This window comes from Neomonachus schauinslandi, chromosome 1 (assembly GCF_002201575.2).
Source record: "Neomonachus schauinslandi chromosome 1, ASM220157v2, whole genome shotgun sequence".
NCBI classification, from domain to species: domain Eukaryota; kingdom Metazoa; phylum Chordata; class Mammalia; order Carnivora; family Phocidae; genus Neomonachus; species Neomonachus schauinslandi.
In genome coordinates this window covers 40,539,523-40,558,633 of record NC_058403.1, presented here as the reverse complement: position 1 = coordinate 40,558,633, position 19,111 = coordinate 40,539,523, and the positions used below count along the sequence as shown (strand labels likewise).

Here is a 19,111-nt window from a genome sequence, read left to right as displayed (position 1 = left end):
TCTTGGTCTGCTCTTGGTTGCCCTTACCTAGATTCATTCACTGTATATATCTGGAACTATTAGTTTCCTGATAAATGCATTGTCAGAAAGTCAGAGGCCAATGATAAGATAGGAAATAAGGAGCTCTTGCTTGTTTTTATACGTTTCTGTTTGACTTAGGAGATAATTATAACACAGATTGATGCTCCTATTTTAAACAAGGTAGTAAATCAGCATGAAATATAGGATTTGGGAAGGCCATTTGCCACATAATTATAATTTCTTAAAATCCCTGTGTTCACTGAATATGAGAAGCTGTAATCATGCAATATATAGCAACAGCATTACTCATCTTTTTCTCTCATGGAAGATAGTTAAGTAAACCTAAGTTACAAATTTTTAAGTACTATTAGTTACAAAGTTTAAATACCATTAACTGAAGCAAAGCAAAAACATAAGTTGTTTGGTCTGGGATCTACTGCCAGTGGGGAAAAATACAGATTCAGTAAGCAAGATTAAAATAATGACTCAGGACTCTTCATTTAAAAGTCATGTCTTTTCCACAAATAAAGTTTATTTATCACCATAAGAGAAGGTAAAAGTGTAAGAGTTCCATCAGTATAGAAGACCAGAAGCAAAGTAGGAACAAAAGAAGGATGTGGAATCAGAAAGGGAGACATCTGCACATGGACTCTGCCAGGGGTAATATTCAAAATAACTATCAATGACATAGCAGAGACAAGGACCCCTCAAGAAGGAGGAGTTCCAGTGCAGGGCTGTGAAGAACACCCCTTATGCCAGTTTTTCTCCTTTGGTTGTCAAATTATGGGAGAAGACAACTAGAGGTGAGACACTGGGCTTAGCAGGCTATACTCAGGATACCTGAGAAGTGAACCAATACAGAGGTATTTGTGTAACTCACCTGCAGGAGTAGTAAGAACTACTTGGAGCTAGTATAGAAGTAGTACAAAATTTTAACAGCCAGCAGAGTCATACTGATGCCTATTTACTGAATATTAGCCATGGGTGACATATCTTTAACTGTGCAACTTTGGTGGTTTAACTAATCTTCCTGAGCCAGCCAAGTGAAACAAAAGTGGTGTATTTTAGCTAGTTTTTTGGCTGATGCTCTAAGACCTTTCCCAGCCAAAGAGAGAATTTATTGGGCTCTCTTTTCCTTCCATTATGCCATCCAGTATACCTTCTGTCATCCTCCGAGCAAAGGGTGAGTCCTACGAGACAGCAGAGGGACTTCCAAATTTAAGCCACATGCAGGTAAGAGGCAAAGTTGACTCTCCATCTTGACTTACCGCTCCGGGGTGAGCCCACCTGGGAGCAGACACTAGAACCTGTACTTCTAGTTGAAACATTCTCGGGGCACATTCCATCTCTTCCTTTTCTCCCCTTTATGGCTCCATTATTTATTTATGTATAAACGATGCAATGATATTTCTGTCTTGAGCTGCTTGGAATGCAGTATCCCAAATTATGGTATCTCAGAGCAACAATTATATACAATGAATATCAGCTTAACTTTGCCCAGGCTTTGTTGACTACAAAAGAAAACTGTTTATTTCTCATTCATCACAGTTATCAATAATGGAAACACTGTGATTGCCTTATCTCAAAGGGGTATCACTGGTGTGTCACAGGGGTATATTTTGTCAAGTATAACCCTTCCATATGTTTGAGAGAATCACAAATAAAATCCCATAAATAATTTTGGACTCTACTGTTTAAAAAACAAAATAAAACAAAAACACAAAAGTTATAGGCAAAAAATCGTAAGAATTATCAGAGAATGAGAAAACACAGAGAAGATTTAAGGGGTGATTGAAAGAACAAAATTTACTAATAGTTAAGAGAACAGAAATGTGGATGTAAAGATAAAGAAAGGTGAGCAGTTTGCTTTTTGTTTAATTTTTCCATTCCATGTTAAAGGGCCTTGGCTTACTACCTGCAAATGTAGTATTTTGTTTCAATTGGAAAAAGTTTCTCAGTGGAAAAATATAAAAGTAATTTATATTTGTAAAATTTTTAGATCAGTCATTTCAACTGTTCTCCACCAAGACCTCTTTTCACTATACTACTCCACAAGTTCCATATTTTGAATTTTTAAGTACAAATTACATCTATCAAATAAAATGGATTTATTTTCTTATTTTTAATTAATCTCAGCGAATAATACTCAGAGCTGTTGAGGAACATAAAATAACTGAATGATGATATCAAAAATATGATATAATTATAACTAAGGTTAAGGTATTTCTAGTTTTGAGTATCCTGAATAACCTTTTGCAAGCTAAGTTTCAATGCCTGTTAAGTTCTTTGAAATATCAAAATGTGTCAAGGAGCCCCACAAGTACCATTTCTGGTGTCATAATTATTTAAAGATTCCAAATTGAAAAGCAATGGATTAAACTAGCTTAAAATTATCTAATAAATAATACTTATCCCAACTTGAAGAATTAAACTGAGTTATTCAATGTAGCATAACTGTCTAAATGTGACAGAAAAGAAAATTCTGGGGCTCTTTCTTTTTTTTTTTTTTCTTTTTTTTTTATTCTTATGTTAATCCCCATACATTACATCATTAGTTTTAGATGAAGTGTTCCATGATTCATTGTTTGTGCATAACACCCAGTGCTCCATGCAGAATGTGCCCTCCTCAATACCCACCACCAGGCTAACCCATCCTCCCACCCCCCTCCCCTAGAACCCTGTTTGTTTTTCAGAGTCCATCGTCTCTCATGGTTCGTCTATCTTTTTTTTTATTTAAAGATTTTATTTTTTTTATTTTGACAGAGAGACAGAGAGAGAGGGAACACAAGCAGGGGAAGTGGGAGAGGGAGAAGCAGGCTTCCCGCGGAGCAGAGAGCCTGATGTGGGGCTCGATCCTAGGACCCTGGGTCCATGACCTGAGCCGAAGGCAGACGCTTAACAACTGAGCCACCTAGGCGCTCCTCTGGGGCTCTTTCTAAAAAAATTTTTTCCCCACTCTTTTTTCCACTCTCTCTCTGTCAAAACCATTACTTGGCTCTGAGACGGCAGGAGTAGGAAGCGTCCAGCATGTACTCACCAGCCTGGTTGGTTGTGATGCTGACTGCAGCGACCTGTCTTGGTGGCGAGCTCAGCTCTGACACCCCGTTAATGGCATCAATCTCAAAGGTGTAGTTAGTATGTGCCAGGAGGTCTGTCACTGTCACTGTGGTGTTGAGGAGTCCAAACTGTCGAGGGAGGAAGCGGACATTTGGGCTGCATGGCTCACACTGTTTTATATTCCACCCACATTTTTTACATATGATGTTGAAGGTAACATCTTTCCGGCCTCCTGTGTCCAGGGGCCAACTCCAGTCCAGGATGACCGAGGTCTCGTTTATATTAGAGATAACATTTCTTGGTGCAGATGGAGGTCCTGCAAAGTAGTTCAACAAAGATTGATGAGCCTCACTTCTGTGTTCTACTACAAAGGGAAATAGATAATTTACAATGGAACTGAAAGAGGTAAATAACCATCTTGTCTCTATTATATACTTTTAATTCATCCTTAGAGGATCCCTGGGATTATAGACACATGGATTCAAGAGCAGTCCTCCCTAAGCCATGAACGGGGGAGTTTTGACTCAAGGTTGAAGATACATTCACGTAGTCCAACAAGGGAATTTACTACTAAATTCAATGCCCTTGTGAATAGTTATGAAAACTTTACCATTAGTTTTATAAATCTTAGTCCTTTTTCCCTATGACCTATGACCAACACATAACAAGAGGGAATAGAAATGTAAAAATGCAAATCCCATGACTATAACCTCCCTGATTCTGTCAAATGTAATACAAGATCTAAACCAAGATAAAGAAAATTTTCCTTCTTCCTGGGGGTCCTGTTGCAGGAAGTGCTTTAAAAACTAATTCATTTTGCGTGATAAATGTTGCATTTGTGGTGAGCCAAGCATGGAGAGTGAAGCAGAGAAAACTTTCAATTTGCACATGGATAACGGAAGGAAATGGGCCAAATGCTTAAAAAAAAAAAAGAATAAAGAAGCACAATAACAAGAAGAAAAAACAAAATAAAACAAACATGGAGGCATGGGTTGCAGCAAAACTACTCACGGGTACAAGCCATGGATGGAGGGTCTTTGTCTGCTCGGAAGTAATTATTCTCACACCTGCAGTTCACTGAACCATCTTCGTGAGTAGAACTGTGGGGTGGGCACTTGGCACATTTCATATTACCATCCGAAGCCTTGTAGAAACCTGGTCGGCAAGCTACAAATAAAACAGCTCTTTTAAAATTCTGGATAATTTTGAAAATGTATTTTTGAAAATACGTAAAACAGATTTCAGAATGTTAGGGTATGCATTCATTATGAATAAAAATCCATTTTTTTCCTTTCCAGAACTTACAGAAGCAAATAATGTGGCCCAGTGTAGTTTCTCCACATATACATTTGAATTTGCACCAAATGTTAAGGGGAAAAAAACCCCGAAGATTTAGATTATTTTGGCACCAGAGTGTGATGAAATTTCCAGCTCATGTTTTCACAGCTTAACTTGGCATTGAACTATTTGTGGAGAAAATACAGCAAAGCCATGTCATCATGTAGCCATTCCCTTTTAAAACATGATGCAATGTGTACAGTCTCTGCACTACAGTTACTGCATTACCTACTCGCTCGGCTTTTATTGGTTTCTGTGTGTACAACTCCATCTCCACAAAGTGTAAGCAACTGAAGGAAGAAATCGTGGCTTCGTTATTTTAAGATTCTTGATGCATGGTTCCCAGGAGCTATGTTTTGTTTTTTTTTTTTTTCTGCCTTGACAGTGTTGTTCCTTAACTTCTACAGCAATGGCTTAAACTGAAGATTTTAATGTATTTTCTTGTCTGTATCTCAAAAACATAGTGAGGTATAATTTCTATTTCAGTATAGTTCCTTTTCTATACCTCAAATACCTGGGAGGTATAATTTCTATTTAAACTGATCTACTTGTGAATTGTTACTAGATTAAAGCCCTTTTTTTTTTTAAAGATTTGTTTATCTTAGGGGCACCTGGGTGGCTCAGCTGGTTAAGCGTCTGACTTTGGTTCAGGTTGTGATCCTGGGGTCCTGGAATAGAGCTAGGAAGGGCTCCCTGATCAGTGGGGAGTCCACTTTTCCCTCTGCCCCTCCCCCCTTTGCCCCTTCTCCTACTCATGTTCTCTCTCTCTTTATCAAATAAATAAAATCTTAAAAAATGATTTATTTATTTTAGAGAGAGACACCAAGATCATGACCTGAGCTGAAATCAAGTGTCGGCCACTTAACCGGACTGAGCCACCCAGGTGTGCCTAGGTTAAAGCTTTTTAAGTAAGTGTGTCATCTTCTTTTTTTTCTGGACAGCTCTGAATGACATTTCTTTAAGCCCAATGAACTGGTCATGAAATATTGATTTCAGCTGCCCAGTTAGCAGTCTTTATATATTTATTACTATTATTTTTGTTTAATCTGATGTAAAATTCAAAATGCTGTAATGGTTCATGTGATTCAATACCAGAATTACACTGGGAACTGAAATCACAGTGAAAATCCTGCCAAGAAGTCTCTTGACATTGTTTTGAGGATTCAATTCAGGGTCCAAATTTTTTAAGTTTCTTCCAGATTACCTTTGGAAGTCAATGATTTCTTAAATCTACACTGAGATTTGATGGCTTAAAGCACTTACATATAGAATATACCCTATAGATTATGTTTATCACTGAATCCCAAAATTTTCCCCGTATCAACTTCATATTGTGAATAACAGGTTATTTACACGCAAGTAAAGCCTGTGTGGACAAATCTTAACTTTAATAATCATTAAATGCATCTTGAAAGGTAACATATTATATCCATAACAGCAGGTCTTCCTACTGAATGTTTCTTGAGAAATACACTGCCAAGGGAAATCTACTGTCAAGACCCACGATTACAATAACTCAAGTAACTAAAGATAATAGCAATTGTTAAGCTAGTCTTGCTGTTTTCTAGTGTCTATGAAGAACGGCTGCACTAGGATTACCTAAATCGAACAAGTTTTGGTGCCACATTGAGAGCCACTCAGATTGCCCTAACCAAACATGGATTAGGATTATAAACTTTTGAACATTGTTCTTGAGCACTGGTTAGAAACTACCACTCATATTCCATGTCATACTGCCTCAGGGGGAAATGATATAAAGTATAAACAAACTATGCATTTAACTTCTGGTTTCAATTTAGCTCATCGAACGCCTTTAAATTTGCAAGAGGGAAATGCCGAGTCTTTAAAAGATTGAGTTGCAGTGTTTCAGTGTACTTTGTTTTTTTGGTTGCTTTTAAGTTTATCTGTATGTTTTTATTTGAGGTTTTTATGGCTTTTACAACATTTAGCATAAAGGTATTCACTAAAACAATCACTTTTTGTTAATATTATAAATGGTTATACTATGGGATATTTAAGGAAAAGACAAGACAGTCATATAATCACTTCTTAACTACAGCACAGGACTTCTAATAATAACTTGAAAGTAGCTAGAGTTAATAAACCTTGAAGTTAAGAATGTGACTCAAACTAGTAACTTGACTTTCTCTAAATATGATTCAATAACCTTAGATATAGTAATAGTAAAAGATAGGTAGACATATACACATTCAGTTTAATAAATCCTTGGCAATCATTTATTTACTCTTGTTCAGGCTTTCTGTTAGCCTTGAAGATACAAATGTCCCTAATTCTGTCCATCTTAAAAGGGCCCTTGCGATCGAAAGCGGGCAACAGACATTTAACACAGGCCACAAGGAGCAAGCATTCCGTTCTGACTGAGCAGTTGGAAGGAACTACGCAGAAGGAATCTCATTTGAGAAAGATCAGAGAATATAGGGAAAACTGGCCTGTAAGTAACATAGTTAAATACATAAATACCAACAGGGAAAGACAAACTATTAAGTAGAGGAACATCATGAGTACTGTTGGTTGCATACTAAACACCTAACTAACCTTGCTTTCTCCTTGTTGATAGAATTTTGATTTTCTTCAGAATCTCAGTCTGCCGAGTACTCCTTTACACAGACATGATTGCAAATAGTTATGGATGGCCAAAGTGATGGCCAAAAATGGGCAAAAAGATACAAACAGAAATCTGATGAAAGTCTTTGAAATATTTTTTTTTCCCCTAAGAAGATGGTCCAAATGTAAGGAAATCCACTCTACCTACATTATTCCAGCATTGATTCTCTGCATAATGGTTTACATGTGACAATAAGTTAAAGGCCACGAAAATGAGATGTGTAACCTGCACTTGCTGATTCAGCTAGCACCTCTCTCAAGATTTCTTATAATGTCAGAAAAATAACACCCTATTTGTTTAAGTCACCATGGGCAAGTTTCTCATCCCTACAGAAGAAAGTATTTCTAAAGGATGGGAGACAAGCAGAGAATGCAGTTGAGAGATACTAAATAGAGGCTAACGGAGCCAAAAAGATCCTAATAAATCACATTGGACAGTCTGTGTATTGTACGTCTGAGGACCCAGAGCTCTGGGACTTCAGGTGACACACAGCTAGAACAGCCCCTACTCTACATCTTCTGGCACCTGGTAGCAAGCTGATGGGCTCTACTTCTCCAGTTTGTTGATATTCAGCAAATTACAACTATATACAGAGTCCAGTAATAGATTCGATAACAATACCCTAAATTTTGTGGACATCTTTACTCTTTCTGAAAAACTTTTCATAGGTACCATCTAAATTGAATCTCACAGCAATTGTATTGAAATCATTGGGATAGATATTAATCTACTCATTTTATAGAATGGACAACTGAAGCACAAACAGAAAAAGTATCATGCCCCAAGATAACAAAGAATTCAATGGTATAATCCAAAAAAGAGATTTTTCTGCTGTTAATTTTATATAAATCACCTACTAAAAGCAAATTATTCTCTAGAACCATGAATTATTTTCCTACTAATTCTTTTTTTTTAAAGATTTTATTTATTTATTTGAGAGAGAGAGAGAGCACGAGAGGGGGGAGCAGGAGAGGGAGAAGCAGACTCCCCGCTGAGCAGGGAGCCCGATGCGGGACTCGATCCCGGGACTCGATCCCGGGACTCCAGGATCATGACCTGAGCTGAAGGCAGTCGCCCAACCAACTGAGCCACCCAGGCGCCCCCTACTAATTCTAAGCTGTTGTTATGACATTGAAGAATAGTCATTCAAAACTTATTTAATTAAACAAATGCAAATCTTTCATCATTTACTCCTAGTAAGAAACTATTTCACAAAGGGTAATGTTTTCTTGTCATTCTCTAGGATTTTCTATCTATTTGATGTCTAATATTGTTATGGGAGATGGGCAGAACTGTCAAATTCAGGAATAGTACAACTCATGATATGTGGGAGTCATGCAAGTAAATTTTTCCTTTCTTGCTACAAGCAGGATCTTTAAATCTTCTACCAAAATTGTCCAACAAATTTCAGAATATGACTAAATAACTTATATTCAGTAATAAAATTATACTGGTAGGAAACACTCTCTTTAAATGCATAAGGAGAAATTCTTTATATAGCATACTTACTTTTGGAATTTTTCCCATCAGTAAATAATCTCTCTTATCTCTCCCTTGCAGTCAATCATTTTGTGCTTAAATACCTATCTATTTATATCTTCTTCATCTTTCAAAAAAATCCTCCTGGAAGAATTTGAAACTTTACCTCTAAGGGGCATAAATACCTGTGTTTTAGTATCTTGTTATAGTAAGAAAAGCAATGATTGTAATTTGAAAGCAAAACTAGTGATAAAACAATCAGCATATTTCTGTCATCCAAGTATTATTTCAGAGACTGAGAAGGTTTAGTATAAAAAACATCAGGGAAAGAAGTAGAGAGTAATGTTTTCTTTTTTTTTTTTTTTTTTTTAAAGATTTTATTTATTTATTTGAGACAGAGAGAATGAGAGAGAAACAGCACATGAGAGGGGGGAGGGTCAGAGGGAGAAGCAGACTCCTCGCTGAGCAAGGAGCCCGATGCGGGACTCGATCCTGGGACTCCAGGATCATGACCTGAGCCGAAAGCAGTCGCTTAACCAACTGAGCCACCCAGGCGCCCGAGAGTAATGTTTTCTTTCCTTTCATTACTCAAGGGAAATCTTAGTCAACTTACTACAGAATATCAAGGAAAAAAGAATAGACAAAATGGATACTAATTCAGATTTATCCAGTTTTAAGTTTTAAAATTAAAAAAAAAATCTGCTAAATAGTTAAGGCCTTCCCTGGTCCAGGAGAGCTACTAAAGCAATATTCAACTAAGGTGGATACACACATATTCAAAACCTCTGCCAAAATGACAGAATTCTGATTTACAGATTTCTTCAGGTAACCTAGTATATGCGTTCTTCTCAAACACTGGTTAGATTATTCACAGATTTCAATCCGAGGGTAGTAAAACCAAAGAGTAGCTAAACAGTTTCATAATCATTTGAGTGGAGGCAAATTACCACCCTAGTTTTTGTGGTCCCAGAAATGTTTTATTCTCCTGCTTTAATGAAGATTTTTGAAACAGTTAAGTTTGGCAGGAGTTCTCATCCTTGATTTTGTGTTGATAAATCTAAGTAAGGTGAGCCATGAGTCTAAATTAATAACCATTCCTCAAACCCTACTGGATATCAGCACGGATTTACTAAGTAATGAGACTTGTTCATACAAGGTTTGGATTTTGTTTATTCATTTTCCTCAGACAAATATGTATTAATCTCCAAAATGACCTAGATGCTATTGTGTCCAGTCTTACAGTGATAAAAGCTGCAATCCTAGCTTTAAAAAGATCAAATCCATATGGCATGGTTATTTTAGAAATGGATCTCCTCACTTGAAAATGTGAGTGCCAAGATAATTTTCAATATGACATTTTAATGTTATTTTCACCAAGAAATTCTTTCATTTCTGTGCTTTTTATCCCAAGACTTCAAGTTGTTTTCAGCATCTTATAGGAAGAGCACTGTACTAGGAAGGAGAAAATGCAGGTTAGGATCTAGTCTCTTCTGCTAAATAGGTATTATCTCAAAGTCACGGACCAAGTGTATTCCAATTTTAATGTGGTCGTTGAGATAGTGACTTCCTCTTCTATAAATAAGTCTCAAGTTCCATTTGTAGTAATTACCATGTGTTCCCAGGTTAGACCCTGATCAATATAGAGACAGGAGTTACTTCCTATTCATTTTGTATGCTGAGTGTCTAGCACACTGTCCAGAACCTAGCAGTTGAGATGCATTTTTGAAGTGAATGAGTACCTTGAACCCAATTTTAGTCCCTTCATATCTATTTTTTCATTTGTCAAGTGATGGGCATTGACTAACTTATCTCTAAAAACTCTTCAGGTTGACACTTTAAAAGGTTAATATTTGGTTTATCAAGACTTGTAGAATTCCTAGAACTTCTAAGTAGCAAAAAAAGTAGATCGAAGTATCTTCACTTTCCTTACTACTTTAAGGATTAAAATTCTCCACTGAAATTATTAAATCACCATAGGGCAACAAGACAAAGAAAGGAGGTTCTCTTCTGACTTAAAAGAAATATTCTTGAAAAAGAAATAACAGATTTTTACTCTTTTCAGTGTTTTTCTGTATCAGAGTGGTATGTATTCAAAGGGCATGTTGATTTCATGATTGAATGTGAAAAATAAATTGCCCACCAAACAAATAATTCCCTTTTTCATAGTTTCATCTTAACCAATAGCACAATAAAACCATATTTGATTTTATGTACATTTCAGATAAAGTAGGATGTTTGAAATTTTGAGAATCTTATGGGAATGAATAAAAATAAAAATATTGATATTAATTCTCTTTAATTTTGTAAAATGTAAGATGATTTTTTTTCTTTTTTTAATGACAAGGGAAATGAGCACAAGATTGAAAATAAAATTTAGTCTGCCATGAGATTTTGTCTTTTCCTTGTTAATCTAGATTTTCATTCCTCTATTCTAAGTGCCGAGTTAGTGAGAGTATGTTTGCTCACTTACTGAGCAAACCCCAAAATTTATTGAAGAACCCCAAGATAGGCCACAGTGGAACAAAAATGATAAAGCCCTTGCCAACTCTTAATTTGCTATTGAGAACACTAAAAAAATGTGAATAAAATAATAGAAGGAAACCAAAATAATACCATTTTGTAGTGAATGAATTAAAAATACTTTGGGAATCCGCTAATTCCATATTTATGAAGAGGTAACAATAAAACAGGAACTAAAACTACAGGCCAATAGGTTGGTAACAAAAAAACCCTAACTATCAGCTTTGGAAAATAACAAAGAAAAAGTATGAAATAGTATTATGAGCACTGTGTATACAATGAATAATAATTATAAAAAAGCTTCAAGATAGAATCTTGGCCTTATTCCCAAAGCACATAGCATAGTTTCCTCCAAGTCATAATTGATGGGTTTGAGCTACGCTGATACAGAGAATGGGTAAAGTTACCATAGTGAAAGGAAAACAAATGCACTTAGTAAACCATGGTGGCTACTGTTGAAAGAAAGTAGACAGCCTTTCAATTGCAAAGTGAATTTTGTCTCCAGTTGACTAATGTGGTTGACTTTTAAGAGAAAACATGGTCCTAATTAAGGGTTAAAAGGCTCATTTCAATTTGAATTAACTTTAAATTAAAAAATAAAGCTGTTGGTAAATAGGTCCCTTTTAGTATTCAGACTTTAGCTCCATAGACACAGGGCTATATTATCAATTCCCAGCCATAAACACAAACTAAAGACCAGAACCAGCACTGACGAAACAGATGATTTCCTGGCCTTGCAATTCCAGGCCTGACAGGGTCTATTTGCCAGTACAAGGTCAAAGCAACTGTTTATTCCCAAAATGAGCTGCACTCCACAATCTTACAGGAACTCTATTCTTTGCCATTTGAATAGAGGTACAATGCTTTGAGGCAAGGCCGAGGCATTTCAATACACTGGAAGTGGCTACGTTCAGTCATTAAACCCTGCCTGCAATGTGCAGCATTTACAAAGTGATCAAGTGTTTCCTTCTTCTGTTCCTTCCACTGTTCAATAAAAAAGGCCTAAGGCAAAATGCCACCACACCATTAAACACAACAGAATCAATCACAATCTGGTGCGGCTCAGAGATAGCTGAGTAACAAGACTTTATTGTGTTTGTTGTTGTTCCATCAGATTTAGCAAGACAGGTGCCAGTAAAGCTGAAATATGTCCAATGCACATTGGCCACAAAGAGAATACTAAAACAGCCCCCATCCTGAGGATGTTGCATTTGGCTAGCTCTTCAGTTGTCTTCCACTTCCAGGGAAGAACTGTTTATCTTAAGAGTAGTACTATTTGAGCTTTTCTGTCCTTAACTATCAATGCCCAGAGAAGGAGACCCATTAACTAAGTTTACAAAGTCACAGGAATATGTACGTAACAGACAGGCAAATACTAAGAGAGGGGGAAAGGAGAGAGGGGGGAGGATATGAAAGAGAAAAATCATTTTTGTAGGGTTTTATTATGGTGAATGTAAAATGCATAGTACCCAAATCTATACTCAGGGCATACTGACAGACAGCCTGGGAAAGACTTCAGAATAGTGCCAGAAGTCTTCTTTAGACCAGAATAGCACTGGAATGTCTAAGAAAACTATTACTAGGAAGTGATTTTGGAGAAGGTAAATCACTCCAGGCTGCACTGGAACCGTGGCTAGAGCACGGGGAGGTCAGCAATCCAATATTTATGTTTATAAACTAATTTTAGAATAGAATTTCCATAGTAGATTTGTAATCACCCAGAGTAGGAGTTTGAGACACAAGTCATGAAAACCTTAGATGTGATCTCCAAAGGATCTATTGCATGTGAATACACAAAGGACAATTAGGTCCTGTGTATGTTTATATACCCAAAGATATATTTATAATAATGACAAATTAGAAAGAACAGAATGTCTCAAATTAGAAAGGTGGTTAAATTATGCCATGTTCATACACGTTCACAAATAAATTATGTTATATTCATACATTTATCTGATGGAGTTGATGTCTTGCACAGAACGATGCGTATGACATTTTATGGGAAAAAGGCAGGATACAATAAATATGTAATCCTGTTTTTATTGTTTATCTATATTTTCTTATTATGTTATCACTTATGTAACGACAAACAAAAACTAAAGGGGTTTTAGAAGCAAAAAGACTAGCATGTACACACAAAAATATCACAACACTTCAGTCAGTGAACATTGCGTGTGTGTGTGTGTGTGTAATTTGAGCTTAAGGTACATGTCATGAGAGTAAGAAACTTAACTATGCATACTACATGTGTGACTTAGACTTATACACTGAAATCACTACATAGTCACAACACACACTAACACACACACATCCTCACACACACTCTTACCACGGCTTTTATTAGTTCTTGTTTCTATTATACTGCTATAGATGTTTCCTTTTTCCTCTCCTCTCTTCTTTAAAAAATGCCACATGGGGGAAAATTATCGTTGACTGCAAATGTCAACAGCTCCACTAAATGTGAATTTCACACTTTTTATCTCAAGTAACTATACCTCACTTGGGAACATTTAGACAGAAAATAGCACAATTTTTAAAATCCAGGATTTAAAGGAAAGCCTATAAAAGTTAGAAGACTCAGAGGAAAAACAAAAAAAGAATTCTATGGATGCTGCAAGACACAATGCAAAAATTTTTGCCACTTAGTTATACTGTTAATTATCCACTCTCCAAAAGAGAAGATCACCATCTAGAATTTGAAAAATGGTGACATCATTATATTTTATCAGAAGTCCTTTAGATTTGCTTTACTTTCTAGATAAAATTATTTTAAAACAATGTCCATTTTTATCCTGAGGAAACACCTCTGTAACTTTCAAATTTATATTTTAACACATCTTACGATCCTATCAGCTTTCCATCCCATTTTTATCTTGTGAAATTTATTAAAATGACTTGTTTGATAATATTGTGGTCAAAAAGTGATGGATTTAAAAGAAACCTATAATGTGTCCTTTAAGTATTCACTTTATGATCACAAAATATTACCAACTAGAAGTGTGTAATTTAAAAGTATCCAATATTTGCTCTGAGTACCTTCATGTCTAACATTTGTAAGATAACATAGAAAAAAAATGAATTAGTGTAATTCTAGAGTCTCTTTTTTCATATATTTTTATGTTTATGGTAAATCTTTGCCCCAGGGTAAAAAGGGGATTTCTACTCAACATACTCTGAAATTTCATTCTCTAAATGGGTAAGAATGAATTTTACAAAGAAAACATAAAAAGCAAATAGAAGACAATAAATAGATGCCCATGGGATCAACAAAACCATTAGTCAAATAAGTGTTTCATAAAAATTTCAACCAATCACCTATTTTGAAACTGTTAGGGAAGACATAAATGTTCATAACTGTATAGAATAGCATGTCTATATACTTGAATTTTACATAAAATTAGCCCCATCCTATTGAAGAAAAAAATATTTTTCTTCTTGCATAAGAATATGTTTTCAAAGAAAAAAAATGTCACTATGAGGTTTCACAAGTGTATGTCTATTCTAATATGTAGTTCAAAGATACAAAATATCTCTCCTTAATTAAGGTAGAAATAAACTTCTCAAAATATAGAGAAGAATCTCATGGGCAGGTAACACAGCAATAGAGCATAGTATTTCATGGTGTTATGAAAATAAAAAGGGGTGGGACACCTGGGTGGCTCAGTTGGTTAAGTGTCTGACTTGATTTTGGCTCAGGTCATGATCTCAGGGTGGTGAGAACAAGTTGGGCTCTCCACTGGGTGTGGAGCCTATGTAGGATTCCTCTCTCTGTCTGCCCCTTCCCCTGCTCAAGGTCTCTCTCTCTCTCTCTCTAATAAATAAATAAATATTTAAAAAAAGAAGAAAAGTAAAAGGACCAGGTTCGAATTCCTTAAAGTGGTAAATTCTAAATATAGAGACAAATATTGTTTTTTTCTGCATAATTAGACTTTATTATCCAGAACTTTACTTTTGACTTGGGAGATAGATGCAATGAATAAAAAGGGTAAGAAGATTAAATTAAATTAAATTCATCTAAGAGGAAGAAAGAACTAAAGGGCAGGAAGAATGGAAGAAAGATGAGAATATATGACAGAAGAAATATTAAACTGCATTGCTTATAGCTGGCAAACATATATCACTTCTCTAGTACAAGTAACTGGGACACATTAGAAGTTTGGAACATAAGGATGAGGAGCAAAAATAAGAGGATGTCTGCCATTTTTGTCCACTCTATTTGGTCATTTTACATAATTTCAGATTTAGTCCCCTGTGCTTAGTGTTGTCACCCTTGAAGGGAGGGGGTGGGGAGCCAGAGAGAGAAAGAAATGGGGAGAGGGAGGGAAGGAAGGAGAAAGGGGTGTGTGTGTGTGTGTGTGTGTGTGTGTTTCTAATTAAAACCACTGAGTAGATTTTGCAAGTATTCCTTCAAAACAGAGATCATATATTCCACCCACCCTTTGGAAGTATTATTTAGAATTTTGTTGATTGACTTTAGAAATTCATTTAGGTTAACTGTCTTCTTGTATTCTGGAAATTTAGGGGTTTAGATCCTGTACATGAGGCTAGAGAAGTGAGGAATTGGGCAGGGGGTGGGACATTAAGTCACATCTTATACCAGCAGGCTTTGAAAACCCAGGCAGTGTTATATATAAGGGATGAATCACTAAACTCTACACCTGAAACTAATATTACACTGTATGTTACCTGATGGGAATTTAAAGAAAAATTTGGGAGGAAAAAAAAAAAAACAGGCCGATTGCATTACCTGTTTGCAGCACCTTCCCCAGATCTAACTACTTGAAGAAAATAGTTCTCAACTCCTGTAATATAATAAATACCATTTACTGAAAATCTCCTCCATGTCTAGCATTGCAGTTGTACTTCACTTCTGTACTTACGATGATCATGTGAGACAGGTATTATCTACTTTTCCTGAGGAGATGATTGAGACTTAATGATATTAAGTGTATTGGCTGCTTATCCCTCTATTAAGTGTTGTAACCAGAAATGGAATCTAAGTCTGAGGATTTCCTAGACACAAATATTTATGCGCTTTGTATCCACTGCCTTCTCATTCTGTAAAATTTAAAAGTGATCACTAATGCCAGATCGGCAGTGAATCCAGCACCCTAAAATTAATGCAAAAATGTATATGGTGTGACTATAAAGATAGTAAGCATCTCTTACTGGGCACACAGAGAAATTGCTTCCTTCATTTTGTTGGAGTAACCGTGGATAGTTTTCTTCAACAATATCTCAGGTCTCCATCTAGCCAGATGAATAGCTCTGATGAAGGAAATTTCTAGTCACTAGGAAGAAGGAATGCTTCATTGTTGGCGGTCCATGAGAAAGGTATTTGTGAGCTGGATGTCTTTGCAGAGGATTGTGCCGGCTCACCAGAGAATATATTTTCTACTTTCTCTATGTCATCAGCTGAAACAAGGAACCTTATTGTGTAGGGGGAAAAAGGCATACCCTTAAATAGTTTCTAATCAAAACCTAAAAGGGCGAATGCAATTCCACTTTATTGCTTTAGTCTCCTGGACATTTAGAACTCTCAAGAAGCCTAGGAAAGTAAAATATTCAACTTTATCTATTATACAATTGATAGGTGATTTTAACTAAAATATAACATTGTATTTGGAGTTCTTCAAAGTGTATATTGAAGAGTAACTGCTCAGGATACCAACAACAGTGGAAAAAATAGCACTTTTCCCAAGACATTGGGGTAGATTTGAGGCACTTCAGAAAAGATGCCTCGCCAAAGCCTTCCACGCAGCTGCCGATCGGTACTGGTCACTCCAATTGTACATGAGGTACAAGTAAGTAACAACAGATTTAGAAACCAGTAAATTTTTTTATTAATTAGGACTGGAAAACATATATATAAAATGCCTGCACATAACTCATAACAGCTGGATCCATACACTTTTCCTTCTGAGGAAATCTTGGTTTCATAGTACCTTCATTTTATTTGATAATATATAGTAGGAAGCTATACCTAAAACACAGAATACATTTTTGTGACTAAACAAAATTCCATTCCTGTTCAGTAATACCTGAAATCACCTGAGAGCATAGTCCAGCAGCCATTCTGACAGCCTTCACATTGCACTATCCACATGAAATTCTCCACTACCTGCAATCCTTCCTTCCAAAGTGTGCTCAACTCAGTTGATAACTGACACGTCTTGTAAAACAATATAGTTACTACACTTACATATAAACTAAATACTGAAGATATAATCATGCTTTCACAAAAAGTATGTGTTCCATTAGGTGCTAAATACAGAAATATATAATGTAATATGTATAATATATACATAATATGTAATTACATATATATGATTAATAGTAATCATAAATTGTATTTAAAAGCTAGAAATAAGGAAGACTCTAAGTTTCTCCTAAACATTTCATTTCAAAAATTATCGAATTATGTTTAAACAAATATCCCCAGGATAAAAGAAAGCATAAGGCATATTTCCTAAAGAAACTTTGTTTCCTAAGTGAAGATATTAAGTTAGTTTAGAACAAAAAGGTGTAGGTGGATTTCCAATTGAATAATAATAATTATGATATGTATACTATTTAACCTTGAAAGTGAGGACTATCATTTTCTGTGATACATACAAAACACTACAAGATTTATGTGATATGCAAAAGACAGAAGCAAAAAGTGAACAACAGGTGATTCTGGGGTGAAAGCCTTGAGACAAGAGTTTTGAGAGTTTTGAAAGTGAAAGAAAAAACTTATAGCAGAAACAGAGAGCCTCAAATCAGTCTGGGGAGGCATGTAGACAAACCAGACCATGCAGTGCTGTGAAGTTTATATTAAGGGTTTATTTTTATATAGTAAGTGTTGTGGGAAGTCACTGAAAGGTTTCATACATGAGGTACACCATAATCAGGTTTACATTTTGAAGAAATCATTCTTGCTCCTATGGGATAGATGCATCGAAAGGAGTCAAGAATGGAGTAGATGGGGACTACTAAAATAATCCAAATTAGAGATGGCATGACATAGATAGAGAAATAGTTATGACCATAAGAAGGAGTGTATTCATTTGAGATATATTATCTAGATATATTGATAGATCTTGAAGATAGAATGGATGCAGAACATAGAGGGGAAGAAAGCAGAACTGGCACCTAAGCTTCTTGTTTAAGTTGTTGGGTGCTATTCCTATTTTCTGAGTTAGGGAATGAGTGAATATATAAGTAAGGACACACCATTTAAGTTTGGATATGCTGCACTGAGTTAGCCAAGTAAGCATTTGCTATACTAAACTGTGTAGCATTTATCGTATTTGTACTGTAAAGAAACTGACTCCAATATTTTAATGTTAAGGAAAATGCCAACTTAAGTCTTCTCTGTCATATAGGCTTTTGTTTATTGACAACAGATGAAATTGGTTATGAAAAATATGGGCTTCCAGAGGAGCCAACATGATCAAGAAATCTATAGTTTATTTTTTATTTTTTTATTTTTTTAAAAGATTTTATTTATTTATTTGAGAGAGAGAGAGAATGAGAGAGAGAGAGCATGAGGAGGGGAGGGTCAGAGGGAGAAGCAGCTCCCCGCCGAGCAGGGAGCCCGATGTGGGACTCGATCATGACCTGAGCCGAAGGCAGTCGCTTAACCAACTGAGCCACCCAGGCACCCTATAGTTTATTTTTTTAATGTAAAAAGATTACAATAAAATATTGGTGGAGAAATCTTCCAGGTCACAAACACATTAGAAAAACAGTGTCTTTACTGAGTTGGTGATTCTTCTTCTCAGAACAGAATATTGATTTTGATTTGCATATGAACCAAATACTTGGATTCAAAAACAGAAAGCCTTTGTTCCATGGACTCCAACATTTGCCTGATTTTGCTAATATACACTATTTATTCCAAAGCGAAAAAGGAGAAAGTTTATGAGCAGATCGACAAAAATATACCGTGACTATTGAACCAACAATTTAAAGTGCAACATCAGTGCTGGAAAATCAATAGGAGATATTATTTTGATGTGCATATTATATGTGAGGAACACAGTTTTGGACTGCTTAGGTTCTAATCTTGACTCTGTCACTTACTAC

General features: G+C 35.8%; 1 protein-coding gene across 2 annotated transcripts in view; it reads right to left on the bottom strand.

Moving 5' to 3' along the window:
- EPHA3 (EPH receptor A3) overlaps positions 1 to 19,111 on the bottom strand; it is a 359,545-nt gene that overhangs the window by 127,817 nt on the left and 212,617 nt on the right. For both annotated transcript variants that reach the window (XM_021689408.2, XM_021689410.1), the window contains exons 4-5: positions 4,090 to 4,245; positions 3,059 to 3,394 (exon numbers count right to left, since the gene is read on the bottom strand). In XM_021689408.2, coding sequence (XP_021545083.1) covers positions 3,059 to 3,394; positions 4,090 to 4,245 — 492 coding nt within the window. The remainder of the gene's footprint in view (positions 1 to 3,058; positions 3,395 to 4,089; positions 4,246 to 19,111) is intronic.